We start from the raw sequence: 18,101 nt of genomic DNA on the forward strand, positions 1-18,101 counted from the left end.
CTTTTTTTTTTTTTTTTCTTCCTCCCTCCCTTCTTCTCCTCCTCCTCCTCCTCCTCCTCCTCCTCCTCCTCCTCCTCCCCCTCGCCCCCCGGCCCTCAGCACGGGGGCGAGGAGGCCGGGCCCGATGACTGGAGGATTTTTGCGGCGTTTTTCAGCTTCCTTTACCCCCCCCCCCGCCCCCCAGCCTGACTAACACCGCCCGCAGCCCCCACCCTCCGCCGGGTGGCGGGGAGGGGAAACCCCGCCGGGGGGGCGTGGCGAAGGGGGCGGGCGATGCCCATATAAGGCAACGCGGCTCGCGTCACTCCCCTTATATGGGCAGTGCCGTCAGGGCCCGGCCTCCCATTCATATAAATCCCCGGCGGCGGCGGCCGGGATTCCCTGCGCGGGCTCTGCGCGGCGCCTCCATCCCCTCGCTGTCCGCCCGTCTGTCCGCCCCTCCGTCCGTCCGTCCCGTCCATGCGGAGCGGCCCCGCGGCTCCCGGCCGCTATGAAAGTCACCTCCCTCGACTGCCGGCAGCTGCGGAAGCTCCTGCGGAAGGAGCCCTCCCGCTGCCTGGTGCTGGACTGCCGCCCCTACCTCTCCTTCTCGGCCTCCTGCCTCCGCGGCTCGCTCAACGTCAACCTCAACTCGGTGGTGATGCGCCGGGCCCGAGGCGGGGCCGTGCCCCTCCACTTCGTGGTGCCCGACGAGGCGGCCCGAGCCCGGCTGCTGCGGGGTGGGGGAGACGGGACAGGGCCGGGGGGGACCCGCCTGGCGGCCGTGGTGGTGCTGGACCAAGGCACGGGGCACTGGCAGAAGCTGAAGAAGGACAGCACGGCGCAGATCGTCCTCAACGCCTTGCTCTCCAGCCTCCCCGAGGCCGGGGCCAGGGTCTGCTTCTTGAAAGGTGAGGATCGGGAGGGTTGGGGTCGGGGATGGGGGGACCCCAGGGGCTCCTTTCCCCTCTCCTCGCCCGCTGCCCGGGTGGTTAAAGTGCTTACCGGGGGAGGGCAGGGGGGGTAACGCCGGGATTTCAGCGCTTTTCCACCCACTGGAGGTAAATCCCGGATAGGCTCTGCCGGCTGAGCCGCGCTGCCTTTCCGCTCCCACCCCCCCTCGGCTTTAAGACTGAAAAGCAGCAGGGAAGGAGGACGAAAAGGTGGTGGTGGGGACAACGAGAGGGCGAGGGGCTGCGTGGGAAACGGCGTCACCCCGGGCCGCTGCCCCCATCGAAACCCCGGGGCTTTTTGGGGCCGGCCGTGCCGCCTCTCCCACGTGCGTGATAGCCCTTTTATTGCGGTTTTTGTTTTCCTTTTCGTGTACACCGGGGCTAATAAAACAATGATAATAAAGCGGAGTGGCCTGCCCTTTCTCCTGGCCGTCCCCTCCCCTCCATGTGGCTCGGCAGCGCCTTTGTCCTTTTGCCCTCCCCGCTTCCAAGCCCTCGCCCCCCTCCCGTTCCTTCTGGTGGCGGTGCCGGCCGGGGAGGGCTGGGGGGGGACATCCCTGGGAGCCCCCAGCAGCCTAGGGGGCATGGCTGGAGGAGAAAATCGGGCTGTTTGGGGTTTCTTAAACTCTGCCCGAGTGTCCTCACCGGCCAGGATTAACAGGCTTTTATTAAGACTTTTATCAAAGCAGTTTTTTTGTGTCCCCCCCCCCCCCAGTTTGTGCCTCCTGTAACGAGCGGTGCCCAGAGGACATCCCCGCTAGGGTAGAGGCACCTCCACTGGGGATATTGCCCAGTACCGAGGTGGGGGGAGGCTCTCAGGGCACTTTGCCATGACCCTGGCTATGCCTGAGCACCGCCAGCCTGCTGCAGTCGCCCCAAAAGCACCAATCCTGCTGCCCCGGGGCAGGGATGCCTGCACCGTGTGGGGCCAGGCAACTCCTTAGGGACCCCATTAAAGTAAGGATGAAGAAACATCGCCAGGGTCACGCTAGGAAGTCTGTGGCAAACCAGGGACTGAATTAATCTCTGCTGACTCTCAGCCTGTTCGTGTAGCCACAAGATCATCCTCCCCTCCTCATGCACTAGCCCCGCGCTTTGAAGTGGTGGCTGTGGCTGTGGGCAGTTTATCTGGGGCGGAGTTCTGTGTGGGCTCCGCTTTGCATCTTTTGTGTGTTGCAAAGCCTCTTTCTTGAAAGTCTGTCGACTTGAGGCTGAAAGCGTTTCCCCTTACCTAGCGGAGGAGGAGGTTTCCCCCTTTTCACCCTGCTGTGAAGTCCTCTGGGTGGCAGGCTCAGGCCCGTGGAGCCCACGGCTCCGTTTCAGATCCGGTGTGACTCAGTGGGCAACTCTGCTGATTCACCGGGGCCACGGACCCCCAGGAAGCTGTTGTGGTGCGGGGAAGGTTTCTGTGACACTGGGGAAATAAGTCACCCTGCAGCACCCGGCAGGGACCGTCGGGCTCCGAAGCAGTGGCTTTGCTGCCTCCTGTGTGTCTGTGTCTTAGCTCCACTAATAATGGGCTGTAAAACCACTGGGGGAAAGCTCCTCGAGGTTCCCCGTTACATTCCTGTTCTCCCCTCTGGGGAAGCCAGGAGGATATGTTGGCTACTTGAGGGCTGAGGTGGTCTCACCTCAGAAGCAGTGGAGGATTGAGTGAGGCCCCACCAAGTGTCCTGGGGTCCAGCCCCAGGCAGGGCAGCAAGCACAGGGCAATCGGGTGCTGAGCTGGGTGCTGGCCCCTTCATTTCCTCGCTTTCTGGCTTGTAGGGGCTGCGTGTGTCATCTCTCATCTGCGGAGGTGCAGTTTTGTTCTGGGTGAGCTCAGCCCCGGCAGGGCGAGGGTGATTGTGTGCGGTGGGTGAGGAGCTTGCAGAAAGATAAAATAATGTCTGGTCCCCTGGTGCTGACAAGGATTCTGTTATTTATTGATTAAAAATGAAGCGCGGCACAGCTCTCTGCGATGAGCAATCTAGTATTTGCAGAAATGACCTCAGGGAAGCTAGGTTGAGTGGGGAGGGGGAAGCGAGGAGATTGCTGGAGGAGGGGATGAGAAGATGACTCACTGTAAGAACGGCCTGCAAATATCCTGATCCCCAAGGCTTGTAATTAACCGTTCACCGGCTGCAAGCATGAGCTGCCCCAGAGACATGAGATGTGTGGCTGTTTGAACACACACGCTGATTTGGCTCAGGCAGGCTTGTGTTCATTCAGGACTAAAAACAACAACACAGGGAGTGAAGGAGGATCGGGGCTATTTCCACGAACCGTACATATTTTTGCGATGCGATGGCAGTGGCTGGGGGAAGATAAGGTCAGCTATGGAAAACAAGAGGATTTGAAAGGGCGCCCTGAGAAAGGTGGCTTGAGACAGGCTGGGGAACTGCTCGTGTTTGGCTTTTCCACCAGCAGTTGTTAGGGATAGCATTTTATCAGCCCCCCCCCCCTCCACGGTCGCATTGCTGCTTGATGCGCTGGCTGCATTTGGCTGGGGCTGGGGGAGTGGGAGGAAAGGTGCAGGTGTTGTGGGGCGCCAAGTCGCCCTCCTGGCCCCCGTCACGGAAAGCAAAGCAGGCTTTCATTACACCCAGTGGGTTCTGGATCGTGCCGTGCTCTTGCAACACAAGGACCCCACGGCACGACTGAGTGGGCGACCGCCGCACGTCATGAGTTTCAGCACACATCTGCTCAGGATTGCAAACGGCTGAGACACCGGCGGCGCGGGGCTGGGAGGTCAGGGGGAGCTGTGCTGGGACCACCCTGTTGGGAAACCGCTCCCTGAATCAGGGCACCCGTGCTGACACTGCCTGTTGGGGCGAAACAGTCGCAGGTTAACAAAGCAGATCGCAGGGTTTGCTCAAGGGCTGTGCTCTAAAGGATTACTGAATTTACCTGGTCAGGAGCTTTGCCGTTCATTTTTATCCTGAAAAAAAATCCCAGGTGGCAGACACGGCACAAGTGACACTTGCAGGCTGTTTCTGCTCCCTGGCTTACTCACGTTTTGGAGGCTGTGTGCTGCTGTGCATCCCCTTCCTAGCCTGGAAGCAGGCGATGATTTAGCTGACGACAAACTTTGAGTAACAATGTAATAATAGGATTAATTCCTTTTCATTAGCAGTGCACTGAATGTAACGAGCGCAGTATTTAACCATGCGGAATAGCTCATGTGGGGCTATTCACTTGTCAGATGCTGTCACAGGATTTCATTAAGCTTTGCAGCAGTTACTTAACAGATTGCTTTCAGTGGGACTGTCTTCATTAACTCGCTGTCTCGTGCGTGGCGGTGATTAATGGCAAGCCTGCGAGCATCGTGTGCCTGCGTCCGGTCAAAAATGCAAATAAAACATTTGTGCTGCCCCAACACGGGCAGCAGGAACAGCTCCGGAGAGTTCAGCAGTGCTCGTGTGGCCGTGGGGGGGAGGGAGCTCGGGCCCTGCTGCGCTGGGGTTAATGTTTTCTAGGCTCAATGGATTTACACTCACCAACAGTTTTAATCTCCGTCCATCGGCTTTCAGCAAGTTAATCATTGTCAGTGGTATCGGAGGTTTTCCTTGGGCGCCTGAAGTCTCTCAAACAGCCCCGCTTCCCCGGGGATAGGCTTCTCCTAATCAACCCCAGGCAATGGCAGCGTGGCTCTGTCCCACCTCATTACCAGTGCCCAAGCTTCATTTCTCCTCCACTTTAATTAAACCACGTTTTTTTTTTTTTTTTTTTGGAAGCGCTAACATCCGCAATTCTCTCTTTTCCCTTCCCTAGGGGGCTATGAAACCTTTAACTCGCAATATCCTGAGTGCTGCGTGGATGGAAAGCTCATTGCCCCCGAGAGGAACGACGTGGAGAAAAACCTCGGCAGCCACTGTGAGAAGCAGGGTGCCCACCAGCAGCCTGCCTACGACCAGGTGTGTGCCACCACGGGGTCACCTCCCCTTCGGGTTGTCTTGTGCCACCGGGCTGTTCCCTGTCCCCTCAGGCTTCACAAGTCTTACACGCCCCAAAGGCAGATGTGTACGAGCCTCTGTGGTGCGTGGGATTTGTTAAAATTTGTGTTCTTCTATGAAGTTGCCATGATTTGATGGGAAATGCAGTTGTAATGGCTCTAGGGGCTGGTTAGGGAGGTGGCAGCTAAAGGTGACGTCCCACGTGTCTCACCAGGCTGTCACCAGGTTGTCACCGTCCACATCAATGCGTGCTGCTGGGCAGCACCGCCTCCACCTGGCTTCACATTTAGTTATCAGCAGGAGGTAAAAAACAAATAAATAAATAAAAATAAGGCAGGCAAAGCAGCACCGGAGGCCCCGGCAGCAGGTGGTGAGGAGCGGGGCCCCGTTGGGGTTTTGCTGGGGGGAAGTCCCCGTGCCCCCGCACCCGCCCCCGGGGCCGGGGAAGACGTGTGCTCCGAGGTGGCACCCTGCGGTCGGGCTGCTTCCGCACAGCCACCCCCCCCGTGCCTTTTTTGGGGGCCCCGGCCTCCCTAATACCACGCAGGTGGCTCCCGGCTGTCCCCAGTGTGTGACACAAGCTGGGCTGGGTGGCTCGGGGGGGGCTGGGAAGGTGATTTCTCGCCCCCAAGAGCTGACGGCAGCATCATGGAAAGTTACCTGCAGCCACGGCCCCGCTGCCACGGCTGTGTCAGGCGGCGGCTTTCTGCCCGCGGTGTCGTCACCCGGCCTCCTCTCCTTCTGGGGAAGGAGGAACCGAGATAACATCTCGGGTGGGTGGCCCTGTGTGGCTCCACTGACGCAAGGGAGGGGGTGTCCCCAGCCCGAACCCCACAGTGGTGCCACTGGGGTTGTGCTCTGCTACGGGGCTCACGCTGGAGGTGCGGGGAGAGTGTCTGAGCCCTTCACTGAGCTCTGGCAGCCTCCTCCGTCTGCCTCCCTGCCTCACACGTGTTTTGGCAAGGCCTCTGCGGGGACAGCCCCGCATATGAAAGCACTTCGGGCCCCTCCTGAGGGGCAGCGCTTTGTCGAAAGCCGGAAACCTCCTGCGCGAGTGGGCTGGCTCCGGCTTCGTGCCTCGCAGATGCGGACCAGAAAACGAAAACCTCCTTCCTGCGTGGGCTGTGCCAGGGCAATGATTCACTGGGCAGCCTCAGCGGGGTCTAAAACCATCGGGGGGAGGGAGCGGGCACCCTCGCAGGCTCCCTTGTTTTTCTTTGGCCTCAAAACACCTGCGGGAGGCTGGCATCACTCATGTGTCTCTGCTCCTTCTCTTCCAGGGCGGCCCGGTGGAAATCCTGCCTTTTCTCTACCTTGGTAGTGCCTACCACGCCTCCAAGTGCGAGTTTCTCGCCAACCTGCACATCACGGCCCTGCTCAACGTCTCCAGGAAAAGCTCGGAGCCCTTCAAGGACCAGTACTGCTACAAGTGGATCCCGGTGGAGGACAGCCACACGGCCGACATCAGCTCGCACTTCCAGGAAGCCATCGACTTCATCGGTAAGTGCCCAGCTTCTCGTGCTGCATTTCAAGCCCTTACTGTCAAATAAGCAGGCTGCAAAGCAAAGGCCATAGCGGCAGGGAGAGCACGCTTTTCCTGCTCTTTTAAAGGTGCATTTCGAACAATTTTCAGCATCTTCCTACATATTAATTTGTTTTACAATAAATACACAGAGAAGGACATTTTGTGTAAATTCCCACTGTGAAGGTTTAAGCTCCCTCCCCAGCATCTGTCCTGGCAGAGGGGTTTCAGCAAGGAAGGGACGCTCAGAGCAAGGTTTTTGGGAGGCTGAGGAAGGCAAATGTCCCCTTCCCCCTGCCACCAGGCGAGTGAGCTGCTCAGCTTTGTTTTCTTTTCAAAGCAAGCTTAGGTGTAGCTTCAGCATTACAGGGGAGCAAATTAGGCTAGCCGAATAGCACTGAAGTCTATTGATTTTTGTGTAGGTGAAAAAAGAAAAATACATGTATTTCAGGCCCTGTAAAACCAGGTGGGTGCATGGTCAGCTTATTACCTTGCTGTGCTGGGACACCCCCCAGAGTCAGGATCTTAGAAATCTGGCATCTCCCCCTATAGCTGTTCCTATTTTTCCTTTTAATCATATCACTCTCTCACCGTTTAAATACCCCAGTGGGGAACAAAAAATAAGGTTTTTGGAAAACTCAAGGGCCATCGCTTCCCAAATCTGCATCGAACTGGGGTAGGTCAATGGCACAGCAAGGGGAAGGCTGGTCCGTCAGGAGCACAGTGCGATTTGTGGGGTGGAGCAGCCTGAGCCTGGGTGGGGATGGTGCTGAAAACAGGGCTGTTGTTCTCCAGGAGTGTGTCAGAGAAACAGAATAAAACCCCAGTTACAGACTTGAGACTCATCACCCATCTGAATTTGAGCCCTTTGACACTGCGGGCAGGAGGAGGGGAAAAAAAAACACAAAGTCAGGGTGCCCTCCAAGACCTTTCTCTTCCTGGTAAAGGACTTCTCACAATTTTCAGGGAAACGTTAATTCACTTTTCCGTCCCATCCCCAGCACTTTCTGATAGTAGTTGAGTCACTTGGAAGTTTCCCAAAGTTTTTTTGAGGGTGGTTTCAGTTTTCACTTTTATAAAACCGTGTGGTGGAGTTGCTGGGAGTGACTCAAATCTGTGTCTTCCTTATTTTGTACACCGCTTAAGTATAAGTGGCCGCGGTGGCACTGGTCCCCTAGTCCAAGACAGGGAAATGATAACTTGCTTGGCTGTTTCAGTGCCACGCAGTGAGCACCACACTCGGCGCATTTCTCCATAAATTGGAGCTTGAACATCTTGCTCAAGGCAAGGGACCAGAGGATGTCTATTTTTGAACTATGTTTTAGTGTGGAAAGGGCTTATTTTAAGCACATTCCCTTTAATCTAATAACAATCATTGTGTTGTGTGAGTAACCACAGTGGCTCCCTGTTGTGTAAAATGGGTGCTTTGCATAAGCCTTTTATATCCTGACTTAATTACAGCCTGGTTAAGGGATGCTTGGGCTTAGCAGCTGCCTACCAGCCCTTTTGTGCTTTGTGGCGAGGGCCCCAGGGAGCGGGCGCAGCCTCCCCACCCAAGGGTACCTCTAAGGGTAGCTCTGGGCACAGCCGCTTGCTGCTAACCAGCCAAGCAGGGGGTCAGCTTTTAGGGCTTTAAGGAAAAGCCCTGTTTTCGTAGCAAAGCTGAGGAGAGGAAGCCAGCTCCTTTCTTGCCTTTGAAATACCTGGTGGTGGGAGGGCCCGGCCAGGCTGGCCTAGGGTCAGTGCTTTGAGCCACGGGCAGAAAACGCAGGAACAGCACACGCAAGCACAGCCCAGATACCCGCACCATCCCTCAGCTCTCTGAAAAGTGAGTTAAACCAAAGCAGAAATAGGCACGTGGGAAGGACTTTGTTAAAAATGGAGACAGAACTAAACTGGGATGCACAGACCAGAAGCAGCAGCAGCTCAGCTCCATCTTAGGATGGGTTTTGTCCCCCTCCTTTCTGTCTCCAAGTCACCCTTAGTGCCCAACAGAGCAGGGGCTGCCGTGCTGATGGTGTGGCTCCGTGTCATGCTCTGCTGTCAGTTTCAAGCATGTGCCACAGCATCTTTTCCAACCCCAACATCAGCTGATGTCTGCAATGACTTTCTTTTCCCCCAGATTATGTCAGACGAACGGGGGGCAAGATCCTGGTGCACTGCGAAGCGGGGATTTCACGCTCTCCTACCATCTGCATGGCCTATCTGATGAAAACCAAGAAGCTCCGCCTGGAGGAGGCCTTCGATTACATCAAGCAGCGCCGGAGCCTGATCTCGCCAAACTTCGGTTTCATGGGACAGTTACTACAATATGAGTCAGAGATCTTGTCTTCCACCCCCAGCCCACCTGTCGCCTCGTGCAAACGAGAAGCCGCGTCTTTTTTTGCGGAAGAACTGACGTTAGGCAAAAATTTTGAAGGCTCGTGTTTCGCCTTTCCTACCTCAGTGTTGAGTTCTGTGCCCATCCACTCTCCCGTCCACCAGCTGAAACTCAGCCCAATGACAGCATCTTCATCCTGCTGAGAGCCCCCCGCCCCCCAGCCCCGGGGAGCTGGTGCAGTCCTCTGATCCTAACTGTGACCCTGACGAGAACATTTCATGAACGTGCAATAGAGAAACCTCACCGACTTAGTCCGAGACAGAGCGGTCATCGTGGGTGATGCTTCCCATACGTGTGTGCTGACTGAGACTCAAATGCTCTACGTGTGGCAGGTTTTCTGAACTTTTAATGTTCTTTTTTTTTAAAAAAAATATATATGGAAAAAGAAAAAAGTGCTTTTCTAGGTTTTTATCCAGAGTGTGCAGCCACTACTGTATTTCCAGGTTCTTGGGAAGCAATGAGAAGTCCATTTTGTATGTTCCCAGCTCCCACCTCCTTCCCTTTTTGTTTTTGAGGAGAACCTTAAATTTTCAAGCAATAAACAGCAGCTGCGGGGCAGAGAGCAAACCGAAAAGCCCCACCTCGGCATCGGCAGGGGTGGTGAGAGTGCAGAGCGTGCTGCTGCTTCCCCAGCTCCCCTCTCCCTCTGTGTCGTGTTTCAGGGAGCAATTTGCTGGGTGGGCAGGGGCTCCCTGCCTGGCCCCTCTTGCACAACCAGGTGAAAATCCCCTCTCCTGTCCCAGCCTCTGCAGTGCCAGGTACTGACCGCAGCGTAACTGGAGACCAAACTGGACCATGGATCCGTTCAGGTGTGGCATTTCCTGTACTTCTGCGTTTGCCTTTTGTACTGGACGTGCTTTAAACTGAAGCAAGGAACTTAAGCTATCAGGTTGCCCTGCTGAGCTATTGTATTCCCACCTGTTATTTAAGAGCAGCCCTAGAATACTTGAATGTCTCCACAACCCTCATCCAAGTTACTTCCCATCAGACGACACTGTAACTACTGGATTTTTACACCAAAAAAAGGAAAAGCTTGGCTGTTTTGGTCCCTCCCAACTGTTTCTGACGTGTGTTGTGCGTGGCAAAGTGGTCTTGTTCAGTGTTATGTGGCTTGCTTAGTGTGTGTGGTCACCTCCAGCCAGCCTTCCTCTGTGAAAACTGGTTTCTCTTGCATTGAGTTTGTCTGCAGGAAGCTCAGAAGGAGCTGCTCTGTCTGTTGACCTTTTTATTTTTTTATATATATGTAATATGTATGGGAAATGGCAATAATTTCCAGAAGATCTCGTGAATGTGAAAGAAAGCCTGCAACTTTTTATGGAGTGTAAAAAATAATAAAAACAAAGTGAGGAAAAGCAAGATGTCTGTCATCCTTGGAGCGAGCTGGAGCTGCAGGGGTGTTTAAGGAGGCCAGCTGAGAATGGAGCTTGCCCTAATGTGGCATGGGGAGGGCAGGCAGTGCTGGGCCCAGTGCTGAAGCGCCCCAAGGTGCAAGCCTGAAGGGGGGAGAAGGTGAGGGGGAGGACTTTTTTTTTTTTTTTTTTTTTTGTACAAAGTGACGTGACTCATGGTGGTGTCACTTCCCAGTGGCTGGGCAGGCGCTTCTGTTTTGATTCATGCATCTTTTATACGCGCCGTGCTGTCTCGCTGCAGCCGAAAGCCTGCAGTCAGCAGGCCCCCGCTTCCTGCCCAGCACGGGTGGTGGGGACACTGCCCTGGGTAGGTGACAAAAGGGCATGGGGGCCACCAGCCACCCCCTGCTGTCACACTAGGTGTAGGGCATACAGGGCTCACCCCATATTGTGCCTTTTATTAATAAAAAAAAAAAAGCGTTTGAATGCCAACATCTCCAAGCCAGTTCACACCTTGCCTCAGCTGGAAGCTCTTAGCTCTGTCTGGCTCATCGCTGTGGCATGTCTAAGAGCTGTGTTTTCAAGTTCTTGGGTTGAGGGTTGAGAATGCCAGAGCTTTGGGTGGGTTATAAATCACCTGTGCCCTGTGGGGTTAATCCATTTGTGACTTCCTCCCCAGGAAGCAAATCTCACAGGTGAGAAGCTGTCACCAGAGAGGAGCCTTGGGTTTTCCTTAGGAAACCTGAGCACAGGAGCCAGCTGCTGGGGGGTTGGAGGGGTGAGGTAATGTAAGAGCAGATCAATTAATTCTCTAGGAGAGCTGATTGCCCCCATCAGGAGGCTCAGGAAAGTGCTCTCAGAAAACACCAGGGCCAGTTGTGGTGTAAAGGCATGAGCTCTGGAGCAGAAAGGCCACGAGGCCTAGCGAAGGGGGCTGTATCCTTAGCACAGAGGAGACCTACACCCTTGATGCAACAGCTCTCACAAAACCAACATAAGATATCTTCTGTGGTGGGACCAGGCTGTTTCTGAGGAGCAGCAAGCCCTGCACAGAGCTGATGCTGTTCTGCCCAGGCAGGGCTGAGGGGGTTAACCAGGGTCTGCTGCCTGGCAGAGCTGAACACAGAAGCTGGAGGAGATGAGGGCCAGGTGGAGGAGCCAGGTATTTAGCAGTGAGGGAAGGCAGCTGCTCTGGGTTTGGAGAGGGGCCGTGATCCCGGTGGATCACCCAACAGCTCCCACCACCATTAGGGAAAGGAACGTCCCTGGTGGGGTTTTATGCTGGGCAAGTCCACCGGGGTGAAAAAGATGGAGAGATCTGGGGGGTTTTGTAGCCCGTGTGGGCCTGTGGTTCAGGTAGCTGGCTCCCAGGGGTGGAAGCTCGGATCAGGCGATGGGCACGAGCCCAGCTGTGTGGGAAGGACAAGCTGAAGGACGGGGCTGATGGTGTCGGTGGCTGAACCGGCTGGTTCAGCGTGCCTGTGCCCTCTGCCAGCCAGCTCGGTGGGAGTGGGGATCTCACAGACAAACCTCTGATGGTTTTGATGGAAAATAGGGACCTGAGTAGCTGTAGCAGCAAGGGGGAGGCCAAAGCAGGGTGATATTAGACATTGGAAAATGTAGGTGAGGGGAAGAGGCCACGAATGCTGCACCCTCAGGCAAAGCTTTGTTTAAAGCTTGTATTTTATGACACCTGAATCCAAGGGAGATGAGAGGAAATGTCTCAGAGAGGGGGATTTTGTGGGGTCTGCTGCCCACAGAAGTGCTGGGGCAGGGCTGTGCTGGGATGTGAGCATCTCACTCTGCTGATCTTCCTGATGGTGCTGGGCCCCTGGGCACCAGCTGGGGGCTGTGAGCTGCTGGCGTGGGTATGTAGGGAACAATATTTGTGCCATGCAGCCTTTGGTCCCGTGTTTTCAGCCTGGCAAAGAGCAGTCGTGTTGCAAGCGCGAGTGCCGTTGCTCAGCCCCTGTCTCTGCTCTGCACAGGCTGCCTCTCCTTTCTGCCTCCGAGACAAACCAACCCCCTGAAAAGCTGCCACAAAAAATAAATGTCTCTACGTGGCTGCAAATCAGATTGTGAAGAGATCCGGGGTGGGGGTGGGTGGGTGGGTGCTGTCCTTAAGTGTCCCTGAATCTTCTTTTAAGCCAGGCATTTGCTGGTGGGATTTGCAGCCTGTGCTGCTTACAGAGAACCCTCCAAAAGGCAGGAGCTGCCTTGTGGCAGTGTCTGTGCTTCCAAAGCACCAAAACACAGGGTTTGTGACCGTCCTTCATCCCTGAGGGTACAGCACCAGCTTGTACCTGGGTGTGATGGGTCGGGCTCACCTGCCCCGTGTGTACTGGGGTGCCTGAGGTCCTCTGACCCCCATCCTTTGTGGCAACAAGCTGCTTTTCCAGGAGACAGAGCCTGAACGAGCAGGGCCTTCCGCAAGCGTTGTTGTTTGTATGTTAAAAACAACACTTCCCTTGCTGGGAAGTCAGAGGACCAAATGGACCCGACCCCCCAGCTCCACTTTTCACGGCTTTGTGCTAATTGCAGAGGAGACGCGATGCCAGCTCACTCTCCGGGGAGAAAACGGCAGGAACCAATTTGAAGAGCCACATAAATATGGAAGTAGGATTTTTTTTGGCGTGGGAGGTGTTAGCAGCACCGCACATTATGGTTCCTCGGCTTTATCACATCATAGGCTTTTACCGAGACATGAGTAAGTTCTCTAAATAAGGAATATGAAAATAGCTTGTGAAATAGGTTGAGTCATCAGAGAAAATCAAATGAAGCTCTGATACCGGGGCCTCAGTTGTAAAGTCCTACTTTGTTTTACAGTCGCATTATAAACTACGAAGTCGCTTCAATCTGATTATTTCAGCTTCAAAATGCTGGGTACTCTGCCATCCAGGTGATTTTAAGGCTTCCCAAATGGATCCATTTTTCTGCTAGCACCTGTACTGCATCCCTCCTGCCCACGAGCACTCACAAGGAATGTAAAGGTTACCAAGAGAAATGGCTTCTGTGGCTAGAGTTGAAACGCTCAGCACTTCTTTTAGCATTCTCTAGCTATTAAGGAGGATTTATGGCCCCTAGATATCCCTTTCAAGTATTAGCTTCCCCTCTGGAAGTCCCTGGCTGTTATTTGTAGCTCCTGGGAGCCCAGCAGGACCGGTTGTACTGGGAGCTGTACCAACAGTACACGAAATCAGAGACAGCACCTTGAGTCCAGGAGTGACTGTGGTACATGAAAGGGGAGGGAGAAGCACAAAGACATGAGGGGACAGCGTTGCCGTAAGGACACTCGTGTCTGTGCCATGGATTGCTGCATATGCCACAATGGGTCCTGGGCTAGGAAAAGCATCTGTAGGAGATGAGTGTGCATGGGATCCGTGGGAACCAGTGGACCTGGTGTATGTGAGAAGTGGGGAACACCTGAGGCATAAATCCAACAGCGGCTGGCAGGGCCACGCGCAGCTGGTGACACAGGGACCCTGCCCCAGCACAGCTCCCTCTTGGGACTCCTGGATGGTCAGAAATGATAGGCAAAGTGGTAAAGATCTCAAACATCGTTGGCACAACCATTTTGCAGGCTGGGTTTTATCGAGTTACTCATGTTAGTAAAGTTACTCACATGAGTAAGCATTCATTAGACCGGGCTTAATTCTCCCAAGTGAACTGCTAATGTAGTTGTTCATGGGCGCGCTCTCTCTTCTCTCCCTGTATGAATAGGGGTTTATTTCTGGCGCACAGATACTCCATTTCTGAGACTCCTTTGTAAAGCAGACGGCGTTTGATAGTGAGTCATCTCTCGTTATTAAATCGCCCATACATCGCAGGCTGCCTGCGGGCCCCGATCCAGAGCCTACTGACTTCAGTGGGGAGGATGGCTCCCGGACACGAGGGGTGTTGGATCGGGCTCTGGGTGAATCTTTATTTAAAGCCTGTATTTTAAGGAGCTGTTTGTTCTAATTGGAACTAAAATTGCTGCTGCGTTGAAATGGAAGATGAGGTCTCCAGGACTCCAAGTGGAACAACGGGTGGATGCTATCTGCTCGAACGCCTCCAGCCACGTTAAGTCAAGTTAGCCAGAAAATCAATCGACATGAGTGCCAGCGTGACCGGGAGCTGCTATCCGGTCGAGCCCACAGAGGCTTGCCAAGATGAAGCAGATTTCTAGCGGGGACAGAGCAGATCCGTGCACCACATCTCCTAGAGATGCTTCCAGCCTGTGGTCTCCCTGGCAGTGCCGCTGCTGCCCAGCATAATTACTGCGGCTAACGGGAGCCTGGGGGCGAGGCGCTGCGGGGTGGGTTGTGGGCTCTGCCCCCTGCTTTGAGGGCAAGCCGTGTAGCCTGCTCTGTGCACTTCTTACATTTGTCAGCAGCATAAAGGAAGTGAGTGAGACCTGAAGTGACCGAGCTGACCAGATGGATCCCTTGAGTCTACATAAAAAGACTGTAGCAGCAAAACTGTATTTTCCCCAGCACAGCTCATTTCTCCTGCAGAGGATATTTCTGCTCTGCTGGTACAAAGCAGAGCTTTGCTGATGTGGCTCCGCTCACGCAAGGAGCATTTTGCTGCTAGAGTGGACCTGAATTTCTCTCTAAGCGTTTCTTGCAGGCTTATCCCTATGTCTCTGCATCCTGCCTCGCACCAGGGATAATGATATTGATCTCACTCAGAAAGGCAGAAGGCTTTTTTCACGTGTTTGCAGTGCGCATTAGACCCCTGACGAAAGATGTCCTGAGCACAAAATCTTGTTACCGTGATGTATTTATTGTACTCTGCGGTTGTGGGGCCATATGTTCCATATCACAAGAAAGAGTTTGCTTTTGTTTCCCCCCAGGCTGTGATGTTGGACGTGGTTAAAGCCACGGGGTGCGCCCGCTGCTCTACCAGGAGTTGGACAATGGCAGCCCCGGGTGGGTGGCGAGAAATCTGCGCTGTGCTACAGAGTGCTAAAGCATTGCCATGGCTCGGCTTCCTAAATCCAGCTGTGAAGAGCAGCTGGTCCTCTGGCCGGCAGCTCGACATAGGCGGGTGGATATGGTGGGGAGAATTGATCAGGGGCCAGCGGTGGGGAGCAGGGAGCAGGGCAGTGTCCCCTCCTGTGTGCTACCCAGTGCGAAAGTGGCTCCTGACAGCTGGGATTACCAAACCCGGCTCGAGGGGTGATCGCTTTTCTGGACTTGTGTGACATCTGATGGGGAGATGCTCCAGCTGCATGCTTGTGGGAAATTTGGCGGAAGGGGAAAGCAGAAGGCTCTGCATAGCCGGCCGCAGCCCTGCTTGAAGCTCTGCCTTGCGGCACCCTGGGGAAGGTTGTCCAGCCAAGTGGGGATCTCCGGCAGCAGGAGGAGCTGCTGAGCCTTTCCCAGACAGCTTTCCCATCTTGGTTACTTGCTTTCTCTTCTCCTTTCCTTCTCTTTAGAAACCTCCGGGAAGGAGCACACAAACGAGCCCTTTCTGTGGCCCCTTTCCACAGCCCCTGCCACAGAAGTCTCTGCAGACCGAAGCAGTCCAGACCAGGTGCCGTCAGTTTCGTGCAGCCTGCTGCCACCAGTTTTATGTCAGCTGTTTTGAGCAGAGCAGCAGAGGGACTCGTACAGGACAAGGATGCCTCCAACAGGGGCCTGGGTGGTCATGGTGTGAGGTGCTGCCTGGGAGAGCTGGAAAACAAATTAAAAAAATGCCCAGGACGTGGACCAGGCTGTGAAAAGCTGCAGCAGTGAAACCTTCCAGCTCGTATGTGTGACGAAGCGGGAAGTTATCTTTGCTTTCCTTCGATTGCGAAGGACGGGAGGAATGTCACACTTGCAGGAGGCCCCCTGGTGCCAGGTGAGGTTGCTGCAGCTCATGGAAGTCGGTCACAGGCGTGAGGACAGCGGCTCACCTGCCCTCCTGGGAAAAGGAGTGACATCCCGGCTGGGGGATAACATGCACCGTGCAAGTTTGGATGTGCTCTGCTTTGCTGCGTGTGGACAGAGCGGTGTGCCAAAACTGTGCAAAACCTCATGTTTTTTTTTCAGCCATGGGGCTGGCAAAGCTGCTGAGAAGAGAGGCTCACCAGGTCCCCTTGCCTCATGGCCCAGTGCACTTGACGCTTCTCCGTGTGGCCCCACCACGGCTCTGTACACTGCCACGAGTGAGAAAAAGGTCTGTGGGACATGGCTCTGCAGTGTCTAACACAACCAGACCCGGGCTCCAGTTTGCCCACAAGATGCTGCTGCAGCAGCAGTGGTGAGAAGTGGCCCGGGGAGTGCTCTGCTGCCTTCGCTGCCACTCGCTGCTGACTCTGCGTGATGAAGCACAAGTGATGGATGCGCCTACCAGTTCCTGCAGTCACCTAAACCTGGCAATAAAAACCTCTGTAATGAATGAAAGCAGTCTCTACATGTGTTGGTTCACAACTGGAACTGCAATAGGGGAGTTTAATCTCCCTCCCCTCCCACCCTCCACATTCTCTTTAGAATATTTTAAAAAGAAATTTAGCTGTTTGAGAAGATGGAAAAAAAAAAAAAAAGTTCTACAGACTTGAAATTCCATCTATGTGTTCCATTAAGCCTCATGAAAGAAATACCTGATGTACATTTTATGCTGATGAAGCCTGAATGAATGAAAGCTTGTTCCCACTATTCCCCTTTCTAATGCTAATGTTTAATTCTGGCATATTTATCAAAAAACACTACTTCTAAAACAGGGCCAGAGAGAAAAGCTCTGCAGAACCTATCGATGCGAGGTGAACTCCACGCGTAGCAAGCGCTGATTACATGTTTGCAGGTACTGAATAAAGTGCACTGCTTTCCAGGCTGCCAGCTTCCAGCACTCCTACAGCAGCAGCAGTTTGGCAGGATAAAGCCAACCTGCACTGCCCTTGGGCTGGGTGCTTATTTGCAGCATGGGCTACAAAACCAAAAGAAAAACAAAAAAAAAATACTGCCTCCTCCACCCCATCGCACCCCACTCCACCACTCTCCTGCCTCAAATGCAAATCTGTACAGAGACAAAAGGTATGTGACAGGACCTGTGTGCTGGGACCTATAGATGGATTTGAAGCACTCTGTGAACTAGGCTACCATTTACTGCTTAACCGTTAATGAATAAAATCGTGATTTTTTCAATGCCACATTATTGGGGACATCTTTTGATGAAATATCAGTGAGATATGATTTTATTCCTTTAAATAAACATAACATGGTGTCTGCGCACACCTTACACACACATAAGTCACCTCCAAACTGCAGGAGCATGTTGCACAGAGGAAATGAACACATGGATAATGAAGATCAGGGGTCTTTGTGTCTGCTCTTAACAGAGAGGCTGGTGTACTTGTTGCACCATGCCAAGAGCACACTTTTGGGGCACTAGAAGAGGCTTGGGGGTTGCAGGAGGCTGGCTCCTGGGGCTCTGACTGGAGCCAGGATTTTCAGAAGGACTTGGTGTCACCACTCACAATAACATCAATGCACCAAGCAAGAGAAAAGGCAAAATCTCCCTTGGCTGGTGGCCACCTGGTGATTCTGAATCCCTTTTTTTTTTTTTTTTTAGGGGGGAAAGACTAAGTCTAAGCTCCGTGAGTCCAAGATTAAGTGAAAATAAGTTTCTAAACTGCAAAAGGCAGCTGGAAAACATGACTCAAGGCACCCTATGCTTCTAAAAGCAGATCTGCCTGGGTGCCTCGCTCTGTTGGTTTGATATTTGTGAGTCCATCTGGAACGAGTGAACCCTCACACAATATTTACATGCAAATATTAACACAAAAATGGCTTGGAGGAGTTGTTTTACCCAGGTGTATGGGCAGTGTGAGACAGAATGGGGCCCTGTAGGCCTCCTCCCTGCCGTACTGCACCTCACTGCTCCCAGGGAAAGCTCTGGTACACGAAGCAGCCCCAAAACGCATGGCGAGGCTCACGAGTGATGGCAAACTGCCTGAAATCCTAAAGCAATGGGAATTTGGGGAATGTGAATGGCGAAAAAATTGTTTCCCCCAGG

General features: G+C 53.9%; 1 protein-coding gene and 1 long non-coding RNA gene across 2 annotated transcripts; both read left to right on the forward strand.

Annotated features, from left to right (window-relative positions):
• Nucleotides 1-374: 374 nt before the first annotated feature.
• On the forward strand, nt 375-10,121 carry DUSP5 (dual specificity phosphatase 5). Its single transcript, XM_084526458.1, has 4 exons — nt 375-890; nt 4,686-4,828; nt 6,148-6,367; nt 8,512-10,121. The coding sequence occupies exons 1-4, from the start codon at nt 491-493 to the stop codon at nt 8,910-8,912; spliced, it is 1,164 nt and encodes a 387-aa protein (XP_084382584.1). The 5' UTR covers nt 375-490; the 3' UTR covers nt 8,913-10,121.
• A 2,537-nt stretch (nt 10,122-12,658) lies between these two features.
• LOC311440176 lies at nt 12,659-17,411 on the forward strand. The gene is made up of 3 exons (XR_014695251.1): nt 12,659-12,825; nt 12,945-15,031; nt 15,541-17,411. It is a non-coding gene; the product is annotated as an uncharacterized lncRNA (long non-coding RNA).
• The last annotated feature ends 690 nt before the right edge of the window (nt 17,412-18,101 follow it).

The sequence above is a fragment of the Aythya ferina genome (genome assembly GCF_964211825.1).
Source record: "Aythya ferina genome assembly, chromosome: 7".
In the NCBI taxonomy this organism is placed as follows: domain Eukaryota; kingdom Metazoa; phylum Chordata; class Aves; order Anseriformes; family Anatidae; genus Aythya; species Aythya ferina.